The sequence below is a fragment of the Lacerta agilis genome, chromosome 6, assembly GCF_009819535.1.
Source record: "Lacerta agilis isolate rLacAgi1 chromosome 6, rLacAgi1.pri, whole genome shotgun sequence".
Taxonomy (NCBI): Eukaryota; Metazoa; Chordata; class Lepidosauria; order Squamata; family Lacertidae; genus Lacerta; species Lacerta agilis.
The window spans coordinates 83,221,644-83,241,209 of NC_046317.1; the positions used below are offsets into that span (position 1 = coordinate 83,221,644).

At 45.6% G+C, this 19,566-nt stretch overlaps 2 protein-coding genes across 3 annotated transcripts; one reads left to right on the top strand and one right to left on the bottom strand.

Moving 5' to 3' along the window:
• Positions 1–3,643: 3,643 nt before the first annotated feature.
• On the bottom strand, positions 3,644–12,822 carry FAM217B (family with sequence similarity 217 member B). Of its 2 annotated transcripts, XM_033153662.1 has the most exons (4): positions 12,313–12,822; positions 9,088–9,199; positions 8,892–8,977; positions 3,644–5,723 (listed from the first exon to the last, which is right to left on the bottom strand). In XM_033153662.1, the coding sequence occupies exons 1-4, from the start codon at positions 12,411–12,413 to the stop codon at positions 4,532–4,534; spliced, it is 1,491 nt and encodes a 496-aa protein (XP_033009553.1). In that variant the 5' UTR covers positions 12,414–12,822; the 3' UTR covers positions 3,644–4,531. The 2 variants fall into 2 exon arrangements, 1 of the variants encoding a protein (XP_033009553.1); XR_004426911.1 differs by lacking the exon at positions 3,644–5,723 and having other exon boundaries at positions 8,930–8,977; positions 12,318–12,769.
• Positions 12,823–17,208: 4,386 nt separating this feature from the next.
• PPP1R3D (protein phosphatase 1 regulatory subunit 3D) lies at positions 17,209–18,755 on the top strand. The gene has a single exon (XM_033153663.1). The coding sequence runs from the start codon at positions 17,225–17,227 to the stop codon at positions 18,203–18,205; it is 981 nt and encodes a 326-aa protein (XP_033009554.1). The 5' UTR covers positions 17,209–17,224; the 3' UTR covers positions 18,206–18,755.
• Positions 18,756–19,566: the final 811 nt, after the last annotated feature.

The window sequence follows — 19,566 nt, forward strand, 5'->3', positions numbered from 1 at the left end:
GGAATTGTAATTCTGTGAGGGATAAACTACAGTACCCAGGATTCTTTGAGGGGAGGGGAATGCGATTTGAATGTGCTTTAAAGCTATAGCGTATGGGTGAAGTCCCTTGCCAGTTTGTGCAGGAAAAGAAAAGCCCCAGAAATCTACTTACCGGTATTTAGGCAGAATGTGCTATTTAGTTGATTATTGTCATCCTTCCCATTTTTTAAACAATAATTTTTGAATAGTTGAAAATGCTTTGGGCTCTGGGGTGGGTGTGGTCAGCTCACTGATATCACAGCTTGCTTGGTACCAGACACCCTGAACCCTCCACCATGTTACAGATCTGTGCAAGCCGTTTTCATGCTTGCAATGAAACAGAAAGCGCACCTGTAAATATTGTGGTGCCTGCTGCCTGTTGGAGCAGTAGGGCAGAAGACAGGAGACCAGGAGTCCATGAAGCCACTTTTAACATATTGGGGAAATGTTGTACCTATGATTTATATATATTAGTTATCTCATAAGCTAGTCCTTTAGGTGACAATCTATTTGGGGGGGAAAAAAACATATTTGGCAAACAGACCACACTGACTTTTGGCTGGAATTAGATGCAGTTGTTGCTTTCAGATTTTGCAAGAGTAACGAGGGACAGTTAAACAAAAAGTTTCCATGAAGACAGATCCCAAATCCTTGCACAAAGTAAGTTTATTTGATTTTGTTTTTTGACAGAGAAAGTTGATATTTATTAAATCTGACCAGAGCATGCTTGAGGATACGGGGGCGGGGGAATGATATTTGTAACAATATCGTATGACCTTCAGACAATAACACAGATGAATGATACAGTTCAAGGCTAGGTCTGACTTGGAAGAAAACACCTGCAAAGTTCAAAAATAAATAAACAAATACACCAATCAGTTTTCAACCATTCCTGAGAACGTGGCATCTTACAATGGAAGTACAACAAATAAATCCTGTTTCATTACTTATTTTAAGGACATCTGAATGTGACTCATTTCCATGCTTTCAGATATTAGAAAGTTATGGTCAAAAGCACCAGAACAGGGGGAAACGAATACATAGTTCAGTATCATTGTACAAATTCAACCAATAAAAGGCTGGTTTAAGTATGCACACAACTTGCTTTTTAAACTTCCAATTAAATCCCACCTGAAGATAAACTGAAGGTATACATACACATTTATTATCAATGTCTTCTGAAGAACATTCTGTGGAAGAGATCAGGGCAACGTTTTCAACTGCCTGGCCATAACCTTATTCTGTTTTCCAGATCCCCATGTGTATTTTGATTCATACAGAGATTTCATGTGCATGGGTCCCCCCCCCCCATTCAATCCAGAGGAGGGTGCTGCTTTGCAGGAATGGAATGATGCCTCTACAGCCCTGGTTTTCCAGTGAAGCAAATGCAGTAGCCCTTGAGGACCAGAGAGCTCCATGTGTCCACCAATCTCCCGAGACCATGGTTTAACTATACTGTGGCCATTTTAAATGTGACGTAACACCTAGTTCTGAATCAGTACTTCCCTGAATTGGATTTATCATGTTCCTATCCCCTTAAAACCTGAAAAAAGCCTGGCCATCTGTTGGAAGCACTGTAGACATTCAACTCTGGCCTTTCCAAAACAGCTGTAGAGCAAAGTATTGCCTTTGGTAAGCTTTACCTGTTTTAAGGAGATTAAAAGATATTTTGGGTGCTTTGGGGTATAACAAGCAAAGAGAGGACTAGAAATACGAGTCAATGAATGTGTTGAGGACCAAACTAAGCACTGGGAGAAGAGTAGGGCTGTTTCAAAAAATCTTAGTGGCGCCTCCATTACTAGTTCTGCATAACCTGTAGCAGAACTTACGCATGTCACACTGTGCTGCATTTCTCCTCTCCTATTCCATGCCTTCAGCTGTCAATGGCACTTGGCAACAAAATGTAGAACATCGTGACATCACAATTTGAGTTAAGTTCTACTAGATATTATGGAAGGAGAGAACCTGATGCATGACGATCATTTGTAGCAGCAGCTGCATGCTTACTATGAAGTCTTGCTCAGACCTGAAGATGTGATCATACAGTCTTTGTGCCACACTGGAAGTACAGGTCAAGCTCCTGCCCACAGATTTGGTGCATGGTGGGAGAAGGGAGGAGTTATGTTGTGCAAGCGGAAATCCTTTCATAGACTTAGCAGGTTAGTTTTATACGACCCAGAGCATCAAAGGATTGGGTTTCTCTTGTGACTGTCATGCTTTTGTGCATGATGCTGCTGCTGCTATGTCAAACATCAGCTATGCTGATCCTTATTCAAATTATGTGCAAAATCATCAGGATCTTTCACTTCCATGTATACACTTAGCTTTGCTGGAAGGACCCTTATAATCCTAACGTTTTCAGCTCCTAACCCAGAGTGGAAAATGGTCAGCCATCACCGAGACTGAGAAAAAATATGGAGCTTAGGGATGTTTTGACTTTGCATAGATAAAGCTTGCTGGCTCAGTTTTAAGCCGACAAAGACTTTGGAAGGAAAACACTGCCACAAACACAATGGCAGGAACTGCAAACTAGCTTCTAAACAAGGCAAAAGGCTTGATCGGGTTCTCCTTATTTGCTTGTTCCAGGATTACACAGGAGCAAAACCTTCAAAGACAAATGAAATAAATAATTTGTCTTTTCTTAAAACTTTCTGCATTTGAAAATAACCAACCCTTTGACTGAAGAGCAAGAGAAGACCCTTTCCTGTAGTGAAAATAGTTTCTGCTAGTATAAGATGAAAGTTGATGAACTCTTGGAATGTGCAGCTAGAGCAATCTAGCTATGAATATTCCCATGAGGAAGCCAGACTTCCTCCACCAACTACTAAGAGTAAATCAGTGTCAACTTCACAATACAGTGGTACCTCGGGTTAAGAACTTAATTCGTTCCAGAGGTCCGTTCTTAACCTGAAACTGTTCTTAACCTGAGAATACCACTTTAGTTAATGGGGCCTCCCACTGCTGCCGTGCCACCACTGTGCGATTTCTGTTCTCATCCTGAAGCAAAGTTCTTAACATGAAGTACTGTTTCTGGGTTAGCGGAGTCTGTAACCTGAAGCATCTGTAACCTGAAATGTCTGTAACCCGAGGTACCACTGTACAGCTCTAGTGCATATGGCACCACGTGCTTTTGTCTTTAGGAGAGAAGCCCCTGAAATCCACCTTGCTGTGTGTTCCTAATGCAGGAAAATTCTACCCCAGCATCTTTAGGATACTTGGATAGTGTGTTCCAGATTCACTATCTGGCTTATGGTCTACCCTTACCATGTAAACTCTTATCCTGTTTGAGCAGGGTCTATTGAGATAGGTCTCCCACAGACCTGTCTGTATTCCTTTCATTCATGCCCCATCAGTCTCCCCCTGTCTGATCAGCTGACAAATCTTCAATGGCACCATCTCTTCACCCTGCCATGCAACTTCCCCCATGGCTCTATCGTAGGAATATATGAAGATGCCTCATCTACAGTTGGGCCATTGGTCCATCTAGCCCAGTACTGTCTACATTGACTGGCAGTGGCTCTCCAGGGTTTCAGGCAGGAGTCTCCCAGCCCTACCTGGAGATGCTGTGGATCGAACGAGGGACCTTCTGCATGCAAAGTAGATGCTCTACCACTCAGCTGTCATGGTACATATTCATCACCCCCAAGGTTCTTCTCATACGACTGTCCCCAAAACAATGCGTTCCCATTCTATTTGAAACTTCCCTGATTAAAGCAAATAAATCATTGTTTCTCCAAATGTAGCAAGTCTGCAGTATCATTTTAAACAGGGGGAAAATTCCCATGAGTTTTCTGCATGTATTGGTGCTTATAAATGCATCCCTGTGCAGTAAAATCGAGATGCGATTATAGCAACGGTAAGCTTGTTTGGAAACAAGCATGTGTTGTTTGTTAATATCTGATGTTTTACTACAGTTTTATAATTTGTTGGAAGCTGCCCAGAGTGGCTGGGGCAACCCAGTCAGACGGGCAGCATAAGAATAATAAATTGCTGCTGCTGTTGTTGTTTCCTTACGAGCATATCGCTATTTCACCGCATAACAGCACACTTTGAAGTAACCCTGGGAAAACAGCAAGGTCCTCCCACCTCACAACAGCATTTTCTTGTTAAAAAAACAACAAACTGAGAAAACTTAGCTCAACAGAAAGGAAAAGGGTTATTGCCTGACCACTTCAGAACCAGATATTTCAAATCAGTGTAAGAACAAGATCGGGTGGGCTTTGAGCAGGTTTTTATCAGTGTATCATGAAAAGCAAGACCCTTTTCCCACTGGCCGCTGCAGTGGGAGTCACCACAAGGGATGGGGCACTTAGCTTCCTGGGTTGTGTTGATTGGGGAAGGGTGAACCAGACCTCTGACACCAAGTCCAATCACAATGCATGGCAAGGAAATCAGGGAGGAGCATATTTCTTCCTTCTCCACAGCACTCGAACTGCTATTCTAGCTCTTTGCCACACAGAAAGGATTGCCAAGCCCCACAGCAACAAGAACAGCAAACTCTGCTACTGCAGCGTTATTTAAATTTACATGGTGTTTGCTTCGTGCCATTTGCCTTTAGCTTCTTATCCGCCGAAACTTTTTTGGCAGGAACGTAATTACCAGCATTCCCGTTCTTTTTGGGATTTGGGCAGGCGTGGGCTGGCAGCCCCTTGAGAGGGGCAGCTGAACTGTGGAAGGAAGAGGCTTGCTTGGGTGGCCTGATGTTGCCAGCTCCCTGGATTATAGAGCTACTATCAGGAGGATGCTTACTGACCAACTGCTGCTTGGCGGTAGGCCGCTTTTTGGCTTCACCTCGTGCTTCACAAGGTCGCCTGGGGCGAGCTGAGAAGCCACACGTTGCTTCAGCTGTTCTCAACTGACCTTCATAGGGAACGACCTGGCTGGGTCCTTCGCCATGCAACTCTCTTTTGTGACCCTGCTGGCCAGCGAGGACTCTTGGAGAACCTTCATGGACAGTCAGCTGTTTCTGTGCAAAAGGACTGTGCAATGGTTTGTTTTTGCCAGGGCTTTTTAAGGTCCGGAGGGCACCGGGAGCAGTCTGAGGCCTTGTCTTGGCCGCCTTCCCCTTCTCAGCCTGTATCGTCTGCATCTGCAGCCACTCCAGCTCCAAAAGCCGGTCGACGTACTTCTCAAGCGTCCCTGCCGGCTCTGGCCGAGATTCTGATTTGCATTCTGTGTTGACGAATGCTACCAGCCCTTTCAAGTCCCATGTGTTGAAAGGGGGCGGCAGGAAGTCCGGGTAATAGTAATCGGGCTGCTTGAATTTTGTGTCAAAGAGGTATTCGAAGCACAGAGGGTCAATCTCCTCCGCTCTCAGGTTGAGTTCCGGTGGGGTGCAAGGCGAAGGGGGAATGGGGATTCTTTCCGAGTCAGAAAGGTCACTGGCGCTGTCCTGATCAGAATCGTCTTTCATGATCCGGATGGATTCGAAGTCAAGAAACATCGCGTCAGCAGAGACACTTTGATATCCGGGGCTGTAGGGGTCTGCTTCAGCTGAATGCCCTCCAGAGTTTCTCTCTAAATTGCCTTTTTGCTCGCAACAAAAACTCTGAGTCAGCCCATCTTCTGCTCTGCTGGAATCACTCCAGGAAGCATCCTTAAACACAGAAGGGATTTTGCTCATTCCAGCCTCGTAATACTTTCTGACCAGAGGCTCCTTTTTTAACCTTGGCGCTTTGTATGAAGAAGTGCAAACATTTGTTGTTCTAGGCAGGAAAAGAAATAATATTTAATCAGGTTTTTTTGTTTTTTAAAAAGTAAGGCAAGTCATTGCCATAAATGTAAGATTGCAAACGAAGCACAAAAGGAGAAAAGACAAAATGTACAAAGACATAAAGATGGTGATGTGAACGAGCTAGTTATATAAATGTTTTATAAAGCAGAGACAGGGAAGCTGCAACCCACCAGATGTTCTTCCCATCACTACCAGCCATCATAGCTAACAATAAGGAATGATGGGTATGGGTATGATTTGTAGTTCATCCACATCTGGAGAGTCACAGGTTCTCCATACCTGTTATCAAGCATCTTAATGGCATTTCATATTGTGTGGTATTTATTAAAAGTCATTGCAATGGTCTGTAAAAGATTGCTTCTATTTTTTTTTCTGGTTGCCACTGTAAACAGTGCTACTGTTTAGACAGCCTACTTACCCACATCAGGTAGAAAACTGCTTGAATATCTGTAAACCCTGATAGAGCAGTATGAAAACCTGATGTGGGAGCTTTATACAGTGGAAAGCATGAGAGGAAACAGGAGATACTTTCTTTGCATTTTCGACACGTATACCAAAAATGAACACTCCAGTATATCTGCCATCTGAAGCAGCAGGGAAAGCAAAATCTCATAAATGTTTTCATAAAGGCAGGATATTAAACCTTGATAAAGGCAGGATATCACCTTGATAAAGTGATACCAGTCCAGGCACTGAGTATTCTGTACTCTTCCTACATCTGATAAGAAATCATCTGCAAAAATCTTAAATTTACAAAGCAATCCGATACTCAGAAGTAAGCCCCATTAAATTCCCCGGTAAGCATGGAGCCAAAGTGTTGCCCTCTAGATCATAGAATTGTAGAGTTGAAAGGGACCCTGTGGGTCATCTAGTCCACCCCACTGCAATGCAGGAATCCTGAAGTAGGACTTACTGAAATTCCCTTGTCTGCACAGCTCATATGGTTGAAAAACTGTCCCTTGCCTCAACTAGCCTACTTACCTGTAAAACAGGGATGGGAAACATATGGCCATCCATATGCTGGACCACAACTTCCATAATCCATGACCATTTATCATGCATTGGTTAGGGCTGAATGGAATTGAAGCCCATCATAATCTTGGACAGAAGGTATTGTCAAACATATTGCTCTGCTTTCCTTTGGACCACGTTGGTGAGGCAGAGAGGAGGGTCTTATCTTCTGGGCAGCCCAGGAGCTCCATATGCACTTCCCAGGCTTGTGCCCCGGGGAGGTCACCTTGGTGCTGATAACACAGCGGTTTGACTTCACCCCTGCAGACGCACTCCATTGTCTCTCAAGACAGATGGATGACAACAACAACAGCAACAACCTAACAGTATGATCCTAAGCATGTTGACTCAATAGTAAGCCCCACTTGAGTTACATGGAACCTACACCCAAGGAAGCGTGCATAGACTTGCAGCTTTTCTGATGTCAGAGCAAAACACTTCTGTTCAACTTACTCAAGAAAGCTGCTTCTAATCTGTTTGGAACACAGCTCAACATCTCAGTGGCGTAGCCCCAAGGTAAGTGCCACCCCCTGGGTGAGTGGCACCTACTGTGCTCCAGCTATGCCTCTGCAACATCTTTCTGCTCAGCTCAGTTTAACCAGACTGCCACATATCTAAACAATATTTCTAATGATTTACTTCTTTTTATAAACAGTATGGCTAATGCATGTCAATTTGGATCTAAAATTAAATGCTGGCAATTATATTAAAGAAGGAAAAGCAGATGTGAAAGAAAACCGATGAGCACTTCTTACTCATTCTGGGCAAAGCCTATGCTGAAATCAATGCCATTCAATACATTTCAGCTAAGCTGCATGTTTGCAATTGTGAACATGTGCATTGTTTGGATCTGTGTTCCAAAAAAAACTTCCTATTTGTCTAGTTAGCATAAACATTGAATAAGAAGAAAATCTGCACCCGGCAACTTTTTACTATGTGATGAAATAAAATGCATGATTTAAGTCTTTTAAGATAAACAGGAAAAATAAAGATGTCATGATTGCCTTTTCAAATATGGATCTAGCCCACGGCTGCTTCCAAAGTATTGTGGTCAGGGTGGATAATAATCAATGGTGTTTTTTTTTTTAAAAAAAAAAACCCCATCAGATTCTTTTATTTAAATCAGATTTTATTGATTTAAATCAATTTTTTATTATTTAAATCAGATTTTTAAAATGAAATGCTTTTGGAGGAAAAATCTTTCTAAAGATAGTTTTTTATTTAAGTTACATTATAGTCCAAAGGCTATTCATCAGGAAATAAGGATTTGTTTTAAGTTTTTTATGTGTGCTAAAACTCAGTCTAAGTTAAAAAAAAAATCGTTTAACCACATCAGTTAACAAACATGGATACATATGCTATAATGTTATTGTTTTAGTTAAATAAATTGTTTAAATTGTTATTAAGCTGATGATTATTTTTCTCCTTCCAATAAAGTACAGCAGAAAAGTTGTCCAAATATAAACAATAATTTCATAATTACCTGTCTTTGTATTTCTAATAGTATAACCAAATCGGTAATTTTTTATATAACTGTAAAAACTACTCTGAAAAATTATTATTCCAAAAATGAAACCTTCATCTGGTTGCAAATATTAAGATTATACCAGCAAGAATGAGTATTTCTGTAAAAAAAAATGATTTAAATGAAGTCTTACTGACTAGTGATTTAAATCGTGATTTAAATTGATTTGATTTAAATCAAATCCACCCTGATTGTGGTGCTCTTCCCCAAGCTCAAAGCTTGTATTACACATACAAATGTGGTCCAGATTTTGTGTTCTTTGATAGCTTCTTCCCCAACATTCCATGGTTCAGTTCCTCTGCCCTTCCCTGCAAACCAACCCACCAACCCAAGGCCACCTACAATTTTATCTGACACAGGTTCATCCACACATCAAGCTCCCAGCATTGATCATCCATAAGTGCCGAAAGGTGAACACATATCACCGGCTCAAGCATCTTGCCCAACCAGTCAGTAGTTTGGAATAAACATTCATGTCCTATTCCCAGAACTTTTCAAAACTTGATCATGCCAACAGTTGTGTTTCTACCTACAGTCTTCATTCGTGTATGCAATGGGCTTGTATACCACATACCAGTATATACGCTGCAAAGAGAACTTTACCTATTTTGTTGGAGATTTTCACAAAGTTGGTTTTTTTCTTTGTAGTGAAGAGTTGTCTGCTTGTGTTCTGTTGCATGACAGGAAGTCTAAGAAAAATTGAGTAATGTGTAGTTATAACTGCAGTAGGAAAACCACAGAGTATGTCTGCAAAAAATAAAATAAAAAAATTGCTGCCATGAAGCGTAAGAAACTTTACCTTTTCAGTAGTGGCTGAAATATTTTTGCCAAGTCTGCTGGGAGAAGGTCTTATATGTGGAGGTGATTTCTTGATTTCCTTGGCATTTGGGTGGCTCTTTCCTCCACTGGAACTAGTAATGATTAAAAAGAGGACTATTTTCAAAGGGGTTTATTATTTTTTAAAAAACAACAACAACAACAATAGAATAATTTTTTTCTGTTTGCAGACATTTCTAACCCATTATAGAAATCTCTTCTAATTCTCCTGCAGTTGTTATTCCTGTACGATTACTCCTATGAAATTTTAAATGTGCCATTTCCATTAGCTGAAATCCATTACTGCATCTGATTTACTTACCGGTAAGTGTGTGTTTTGCGCATGGACATTTGTAAAGGACATTACCCACAGAAGAATGGCAAAGACTTCTAAACTTGTGATTTCTAACAGCAATTTTTAAAAAATGAAATACCTTTTTAGATTAGAAGGAAAGAAAGCTATTGCCACATTTCAGAGAGCTAGAACTTAGGCTTTCCAGGTTGGCAGACACTGGCATCTACCTTACAATCAATTTGTTTAAAAATGAATCACCTGTGTCATGTTGTATCTGGTATGATTTATAAAGTTTCTGTGCCCATACTCTCAGATGGTACCTATGCCTTTAACTAAAGATGTGGTCCACTCCAGATGCTGTTAAACTACAACTCCCATAATCTCTGACCACAGATTATCCCCACTGGGCCTGATGGGAGTTGGAATTCTACAAAATCTGAAGGGCCACAGCTTCCCCATCCCTGCTTTAACTTCTCCAAGGCACCAAACGAGGACCCAAATGAGGACTCAGTCAAGAGCAGGCTTCCTCAACCTCGGCCCTCCAGATGTTTTGAGGCTACAATTCCCACCATCCCTGACCACTGGTCCTGCTAGCTAGGGATCATGGGAGTTGCAGGCCAAAAACATCTGGAGGGCCGAGGTTGAGGAAGCCTGGTAAAGAGTTACCCTTCTTCAACTTTCCCACAGCTCTTAGCCATTCCTCCACTGCCTGGGTCCAAAAGGAGGGAGAGGCTCCAGCGCCTGCATTCTGTCTTGCTGGTTTGGAACACTGAAAATACAGGTGCCATCTCTGGGTTAGGACCTCAGAAGTCTCAGGAAGGACCTGAATGGTCTGTGGTTCAGCTCTCTGGTTTCTGCATTCTGTTTAGGAACTGTGTTGCCTCCTGCTCCCATTTCCTCAGCTCTCTCTGTGCTTCAACCTTGCCAGCCATTCTGGGAGCCTACTAATGTTTAGACAAGAAACCAAGCAAATGGAGGGCAATCATCCATATTTCTGGTAACCAGATGGGCTTCCTTGATCCAGCAACTATCCACAGGCCTCTCTCTCTCTGGCTTGTGAAAATGTGCCACCGCCATATGCGGTCTCTGGCAATTGCTGCAAATCTAAGGACAGCCTATCCTTTTTGTTTCTCTTGACTCATTGGACTAGGTTGCCAGCATATAAATGTGGGTGGGAAAGGTGGTGGTGTTTAGACAGCCAGTGGAAACAGATCCCTTTATTGTGTTCACAGGTGTTAAGTACTTCCTCCACCATTCGATGCTGCCTGTGTTAAGAGACAAGGAAGAAAAGGGATTTTACAGGAGATGTTCATGATATCATAGAGTTGGAAGGGACCCTGGGGAACATCTTGTCCAACCCCCTGCAATGCAGGAATATATACAGTTATCCCTTATGGGGATCGAACCTGCAACCTTGGCATTATCAGCACTCTAACCAACTAATCTAATGCACGAGGAAGCAAATGCTGGTGTTCCAATAACACTGGTTGCCGAGGCACTGAATAACTATCATGAGCCATACACTTCGCTATCTCTTGTGGGATGTGTACAACAATCAGAAATATGTGCTCCGTGTTCCCACCACCAAAACAAAAACAAAAACCCAAGTAAATGGTATCTCTGCTAATTACAATTTGCATTAACGTGCACTTTAACAACAGGATAGTAAAATGTGATGTCACAGGGTGCAAAATTCAATTACGGAATTCCAAAGACATTTTGGTGGTCACTAGCTTTGAAGTGGCTTTAATATGAGATAAGACAAATTCACAAAGGATATGGCTATCAATTACTATCTGCGAAGTTAAGTGCAGTATACTTAACATGAAGTATACTCCATGCAGTTAAGTATACTCCATGTTCACATGCAGTATACTGGGGGACAATCAATCCTGGAGGGCTGTTCCCTTCACATCCTTGTAGACTTCCTGGAGGCATCTACTCAGCCACTGTTGGACTGGATTAGACCTCTGGTCTCATCCAGCACAGCTGCTCTTCCCTGCTTATATTCTTTAACTTTACTAGCCCTTTTGAGTCTTGAACCCCATATTGCAGTTTGCTACTTGAAATAAATGTCGGCTGGCCGTTCTCATGCAGTTTGTGGTCGCAGGCTGAATTTAGAGCAGCTACGCACACAGAAAATGGCAGCAAGATTTAGGTCAGTATATACCCTCCCCCACTCCTACACTTTTGAAAAGAAGCCATGGAACAAAAACCATCACACCAACAAAAGTTCACAACGCTGGTGGATTGAAAACAACCTGGGGTGAAACAGCACCAGCAGGCACCTGCGTATTTGAAAGCTAACAAGGTGTGATAGTGTCTTACCTGAATTATAAACCAGGGACTTCACCCCGCCCCTCAAAAAACGCACTCACACACAATCCGATATGTGTCTACTCAGAAGCAAGCCCCATTGTACAAAATGAAACTTACTCCCAGGTATATTCGATTGCAGACTTAGCTAGCCATATCCCTGTTCCAAAACAAGCATGGCACCTAAACAACAACATACGCACGTTCAAGTGCGATGTCAGTGACATCACATTTATTCTGAACTATAGGCACATAATGCAGTGTATGTCTTAAATATCGATCAGTTCATCTTGATACCGGCTTATATCCATGACATATTTTACATAAAGAAAGGGGGCCCATATTTGAGCTTTTGCCACAGTATTGGTTTGCGATACAAGGAAAGCAAACTTGAAACAGCTATTTGCATAGATGTGGAACAATAAATTAAAAAAAAAAACGTTGTGGGGGAGGGGGGAGATGCATTCTAGCCTAGCTCTTTCCCTGAACTTCATCAACCAGACGCCCTTCTGCATGCATCATTTCATTAAAAAGCGACGCGTTTGCATGCGCAGATCTGACTGCTTCCAGAACGAGAAAGGAGAGAGAGATCCTTACGTTACCATTCCTTTTCCTTCGAGGATCTCATGGGCCGGAGCTTCGTTTTGCAGGCTCCCTGCGCGCAGCGGAAAGGGATACTCCCGGATGCCCGGTCCCATTATAGGCGAATGGCTGCTTCGGGATTTTCGTCGTTGTCGCTGCGGTTGCTTTTACATCGGCTGATGCGCGATTCTACACCTTGCAGAATCGCATCCTCTCTCCAGCATCCTTTGGCGAGCCCAAGGCAGAGCAAGGAAGCGAAGGGATGCGGGGTCTCTCTCTCCACTTCGCAGCCTCCGGTTGCTGCAGTAAACAAACCCCATGCATTCCTCCCCGGCTCTCTCTCTCTCTGTCTGTCTCTCCACGTGACTTCCCTTATCATATCAGTGAGATTTAATCAGCCTTCTATCCCCGGTGGTATCAGAGTTCGCGGCGCGCGCGCGCAAACACACGCACACACATCAGCCCGGACTTTGCACAAGAGGCAGCTGCATTATTTATCTAGCCGCGTCTGCAGATCCTTGCAAAGCCGTCATCGCCGGGATATAAGCATCCCCCCCCCGCAAACCCCCAGTGCTGGGTAGGTGAGCCATTGAAGTCGCAAGGCATTGTGGTCTCCCGGAGGGACTTCCCTGTGCGGAGGGAAGAGGCCATCTATGATGACTGGAGGGATGCAAAAACTTATCCTTGATTTATCCTTGATTTTGCGATCGTCCGAGAGAGGATGAGGTGGGAGTGGTCTGAAACTTGGAGAGCCCCATCCCAAGGGAAGAGGGGGAGAAAACAGCTTTGGAAAGGCAATGAGAAGACCACCTCTAATTATTATTATTTTATTATTATTATTTATTAGATTATGCAGGCTAAGAGTTCTATTGTCTCATTCCAGTAGGTACTCAAGATGGTCCCCTCCAGCATTTTACACCCAGAGTCATTACCTTATGTTAATCTTGTTTACCCCTATGTTAATCATGTATGTTCTGACGTTTTATTGATGTAATAGTGATGTAGTCATGATGCTTTTCGAGGTGTATCTTGGGACATAGAGGGAAGTTTTAAAAACCTGTGTCACATTGTTTTCGGGGTTCAGTTTTTTTCTTGAACCTTGTTGCGCAATAAACTTTTGTGTTTTACTTTGCTCTGTGGTGGCTGAACTCCTTTTTATTCCGCAAAGTCCGCGGCCCTCTGCCCGATGAGCCAGGTGGCTGAGTAGTCTCGCGCCTGGAATTAATTTCCGTAACAATTATTATTATTTATTAAATTTATATATCACCCTATACCCGCAGGTCTCCGGAAGCGTGATGGCATCAAGGCAGCAGCATCCCTGGTTTCTGCTTGTGAGCCAAAATAAAACCGCTTCCTTCTCATCCTGGAGCTTATCTGTAAATTGTTGGTAAAGCTTCAGGAGTAGGAGTTGGGTGGGTGTGTCAATGTGGCAGGAGCAGGGAAACCCCATAAGGGGTGAAGATACACCCGCCCCCATGTGAACAGCACTGTGCCAACGGAGAAACGGCATCACTGCATTTTAAGGTACTAATGTGAACGTACCCTAAGAGTTATGGAGAGCTCAAAACCTTTCACGCTCTTTTGAGACCTTTTAGTTGGCCTAATAAAGGCATTAAAGGTAAAGGTACAGTGGTGCCTCGCAAGACGAAATTAATTCGTTCCGCGAGTGCTGTCGTATAGCGGAAATTCCGACATGCGAAGCACGGTCGGAGGAAGCGCGGTTTTACGGGGGGGGGGACCGCAAAACGTTTTCGTTTTGCGAGTCACGGCCATAGGGAAATTCATCTTGCGAGTCACCCTTTCATTAGTGAATGCCTTTCGTCTAGCGAGTTTTTTGTCTAGCGAGGCATTCGTCTAGCGAGGTACCACTGTAGAAGAAGAAGAAGAAGAGTTTGGATTTGATATCCCGCTTTTCACTACCCGAAGGAGTCTCAAAGCGGCTAACATTCTCCTTTCCCCCACAACAAACACTCTGTGAGGTGAGTGGGGCTGAGAGACTTCAAAGAAGTGTGACTAGCCCAAGGTCACCCAGCAGCTGCATGTGGAGGAGTGGAGACACGAACCCGGTTCCCCAGATTACGAGTCTACCGCTCTTAACCACTACACCACACTGGCTCTCACTGTAAAGGTAAAGGGACCCCTGTTAGGTCCAGTCATGGACGACTCTGGGTTTGCAGCGCTCATCCCACTTTATTGGCCGAAGGAGCTGGCATACAGCTTCCAGGTCATATGGCCAGCATGACTAAACCGCTTCTGGCGAGCCAGAGCAGCGCACGGAAACACCCTTTACCTTCCCGCTGGAGTGGTACCTATTTATCTACTTGCGTGGAGATTCAAACCGACGACCTTCCAATTGGCAAGCCCTAGGCTCAGTGGTTTAGACCACAGCACCACCCGCGTCCCCAATAAAGGCATTGCTCCAGTCCAAATTCTGTTTGTTTATTTCATTTTTATGCTTCCTTTCTCCTCCGCGGGCAGGGTGTCCATTCCTTTGAGTGAAGGACAACCTTCCTTGTAGGTTTCTAAGCAGAGGTTGGGTGGCCATCTGTCATGGATGCATTATCTGAGATTCCTGCATTGCAGGCGGTTGGACTAGATGACCCTCAGGGACCTCTCCAACTCTACAGTACGTAGTCCCAAGTCTGGTTTAAAGATGGGCCTTTTAGCGATAGGCAGGAACTGCCTTAAATATACCCACCCACATTTAGCATCTGGTCGGCTGACTGTGATGTTAGTTCCACCCTCCTCATTTTCTGGGGAAGGGGGGACACAACTATTTCACTTGTTGCCTTACTGAAAGATTAAGAAAGAACATATTTTGTTTTGGAAAAACATGCTCCATGCCAAAGTGCCATGCGACTCTAACAATTTTTAGGGGTATGTTGGGCCAAATAAAGCCCAGAAGATTAAAAGGCTGTTTAGTAGAGGGAAAAATTAAGATATCCACTTGGTGGCAGCAGCGAACCTAAACAAGAAGGGGCGGATTCGTTTGGCTGGTTTTCTTGTTAGGAACCGAGCGATTGCTTTTAAGAAAGGATAATAGTAATAGTAATAGTAATAATAATAATAATAATAATAATAATAATAATAATAATAATAATAATAATAATAATAATGGCCACTGATGCTACAATGTCAAAGGTAAACCAGGGAGAGTAGGCAACACAAGTAGGAGGTTTTAGGGGTTAGCTGACCGACGGTGCATTCCGAAGGATGTTTCCTGGTAAATAAATGCGTTGAGCTAAATAGGGCACAATCCCAGGCAAGGGCACATAGGAGTGCAGTCAGAGGATGGGGCACGTGTGGCCCTGCGGTTGCCCTTCGACTCCAATTCCCATCAGCCACGGCCAACGGCCAGGCATGATGGGGGTTGTAGTGCAAGCAAATGCCGAGAAGAGGGCTCCTCATCATCCGCACAAGGCGGAGGTGGCGGCGATGGAGTTTCCCTTTCAGTTTTCTTGGAATTCGCGCCACAGCACAGAGACATGCACTACCACCCCATAGGACCCTCGTCTCCGCATTTCGTTGCCGCTGGCTCCACTCAGGATCTCCATGTTCACGTGCGTGAGAAAGGAGGGATTACTCTCGGTCGTGCTGACTGGGGCTTGATGGGAGTTGTAGTCCAAAACGCCGCGCATCCTGATCTCACGACCTCAGGCTCGTGTTCCGTGTGCCAGTCAACGCAATTTTTGTTTTGTAAAATGTATCTCTCCAGCTATTTCCCCTCCTTTGCTCCCTCTTGTTTTTTCCCTTTACGCTTCCTCTCTGCGCGGCGCATGTTTCACCCCGCTATTCGCCGTGCTGCTTTTGCTTTTGCTTTCTTGCATTTTTGACCCCCATTCCCTCCCCGCCTCCCAGGGAATAAGGGCAGGAGGAAGGGCACCGCCGGCTTCCCTCGCTCCGGCGCGCAGCCGCGAGACGATTCCCTGCGCGCACGCGGAACCGTGGGGCGGGCGCCCGGGCGAGCGGCGTGGCCGCGGCAGCTGCCAATTGCAATGTCCGGGCGGGCCCTGGCGTCACAGAGGGCGTGCTCCCGCTTCCCCCGGTTGCAAAGCGGCCACATCTCTTTCTTTTTCCTTTTTTTACTTCGGAATCAGCTGGGCGGCCGCAGAGAGCGACGAGAACCGCTAGCAACCGCCTGCCTGCCTGCCTGCGTCGCTTGGAGAGCTTACTCGTTGGGTGTGCGCCGCTGCCTGGTGCGGAGCGAAAACCTGCCGACCCCCGTGGAATCCACGCCAGGGGCGCTCGGGGCCGGGGACAGCCAGTGCGCATTTGGATGTGGGGTCCAGATTCGCCAAACGCGGACTCCGCCTCCAGCCGGAGCCCCCGTCCATCTTCCAGCAGCAACGCCATCCCAGCCGACAGCCTCCAGGCTCCCATCGCTGGAGGAGGCGGCCTGCGGACTCCCTCCAGCTTGTCCGACAGCCTCGACTCCCTCTCTGCGAAGCCCAACAGTCTCCAAGCCCCTTCCAGCCCGGGGAGCGCTCTGGGTTCCTCCAGTATCCAGAGCGACAGCCTCGATTCCCTCGCAGGCTACCCAGATAGTTTGGCATCTTTCAGCCACCTGCAAGACAGCCTCAACCAAGGTGACAGCCTCGACTCTCTCAACCTCTACCGCAGCAGCCTCCGGCCTGTCTTCAGCCTCTGCGACAGCCTCGACACGTCCAGCGTCCCCAGAGACAGCCTCCAGTCGGTGACCAGCGTTTGCGACAGCACCCAGGCCTCCAGCATCCAGTGCGACAGCCTCGACTCGCCCTGCAGCCTGTGCGACAGCCTCGAGACGCCTGCCACTCAGCATCATTGCCCTGGGTCCTTCAGTGTCTGAAGGCTAAAAGACTGGGCCAGGCTCCCCATCACTTAAGTGCCATCTCCCAAGAAGCCGCTAATTGCTCCTTAAAGAGCAACCACTGGGCCCCACCTGCCTGCCATGTCTCGGCAGAAGCTGTCGGCAGGAGGGTCGCTGCCTGCTCAAGGCGCTAGGCCGCCCGAGCACATGGTACCGAGGGCCCCGCGGAGGACTCCCAGCTACCTCTCCAACCTCTACCAGAACATGCTACGGGAAGAAGAGGCCCGGAGCACAGAGAGGAGGCGGTACCAGCATGGCGGCAGCAGCACCAGCCTCCCGAGTGTCTCCGTCTCCGAGGAGATGCAGCAGAGGTACACTCAGAGCGCCGCGGCAGCAAGCTGTGACCCGCACCTTAGGCCCATCATGCGGCGCCGGGCCAGGTCCTTGCCCAGCTCTCCGGAGAGGAGGAGGAGTATGATGGCGCCGTGCCGTGTCCCGGGGTGCAGCACCCGCCGGAACAAAGTCCGCTTTGCCGATGCTCTGGGCCTGGATCTGGCCGAGGTGAAAGTGTTCCAGGTCGGGGAAGATCCGTCCATCCCTCTGCACGTTCTCTCCAGGCTGTCCATCAATTCCGACCTTTGCTGCAGCAGGCTGGACCTGGAGTTCAACATGCAGTGCCTGGTGCCCGACTTCCAGCAGCCTGTGGACTGCGAGGATTTCCACAGCCGCCTGCAGCGGCAGCTGGTGTGCCTCGAGCGGGTGACCAGCTCAGATCTGGGTCTGAACGGCACCGTCCAAGTGGTCAACCTGGCCTTTGAGAAGCAGGTGGCTGTGAGATACACCTTCAACCGTTGGAGGGGTCAGCACGAAGTCAGTGCCCAGTGGCACAGCAGCGTTCCTGGGAAGGAGGGGAAGGCCCAGGCAGATGTCTTCACTTTCTTCCTTCCCGTGGCGCCGTTCCTCCTCCAGCTGAGCTCAGTGGTTGAGTTTGCAGTACTGTACCGAGTCAACGGGCAGGAGTACTGGGATAACAACGGAGGGAAGAACTTTGCCCTCACCTGTCGGAGTCACCCACTCAAGATGCCCAGGGAATGTGAAGAGAGCTGGATTCACTTCATCTAAGCAAAGCGAGGAGATGGAAAGAGCTATTTGCAGTTCTCTGGCCCTGTCCTCCTTTGGCATTTCTCTCCTTCCAGAGGCACCAAAGAATGGCACAGATCCTTCGAAATAAAAGAGTAACAAGTGACCATCACAAAAGCTATTTATAGAAGAGAGTTAAAGGATAAAGGGCTATAGCCTACACTGAGTTGCAACCAAATGCTTAAATCACTGCAGAAAAGACACTGTCAGGAGATCCAAGCCAATTTCTTTCATTGCTTTGAATCAACTCTTGCAGCAGACTATGAAATATATATTAGGGTATTTTCAATCATACAAATTATTATTTTTTTCACTTTTTGACACTGGCTATCGTATTGCACTTCAGTCAATGCACTTTTGCACTTTTTTTGTTTTGTAAGTATCGCTCTTGCTGCTTTACAGCAGAAAAAAACGTCTGCACTGGTCAAAGGCATTGCAGGGTCTTGGCTGCAGAAGGGATGTTAATAAATACAACTGATGTTTAAATAGAAATATATTTTTACATTGTATTTTATAACGCACAACTGACGGTGTCCCTATAAGGACCGCTTGTTGTGAAAGAAAGACAAACTGCGGTTTTGGTTTTGCCGGAAAATTCTTCCATTTTAAATTCAGAACATATTTGTAGGAAGGAACAACAGCCTATGCAGAGCTGCTTCTTTCCTTGGCTTGCTTTACTTCGCAGAACAGTTTTGCACTTTTATAATATATGCCATCAGAGGATAATGGAATACTGATCAAATCCTTATCATGCAGTATTGCTGGAATACAAGATATAGGAATGCAGTTCATCTATACAGCTAAGACAGCCAGTATTTGTAAAAGAGAAATAATGCAGAACTTTACAAAAGTAAAACGTTCTCTGAAATGCTTAGATAAAACTTGGTGATGACATCGCAGTTGCTGATAAACTGCAGTTGAATATTAGGAATGTTTCGATTCAGGATATATGTATGCAAGGGGCCTTGGGTTCAAATTCCAAACCAGTCATCGTGTTTTGCCCTTGAATGCAGGGTTATTCCCCCCACCCTCCCCCCAGGAAAAATTGTCAGAGGGGTGGTTGATCCGGATCAATAAGCATGGTAGACACAGGAAGATTCTGCAGTCCGTCTGCCGCCATGCTAAGGTCTCGGTCCATCCCAGTGCCTCAAATTCTGCCCATTTGTGGTAGTGGGAAACCTTACATTTGGGGGCAGAACTCTGTCGGGCTGCACACACCCCATACGTATAAAGCATGTGTCTTTCTCCAAAGAATCCTGGGAACCGTAGCTTGTTAAGGGCGCTGGGAATTGTAGCTCTGTGAAGCAGAAACTACAAATACTAGGCTTCTTTGAGGGAAAGCC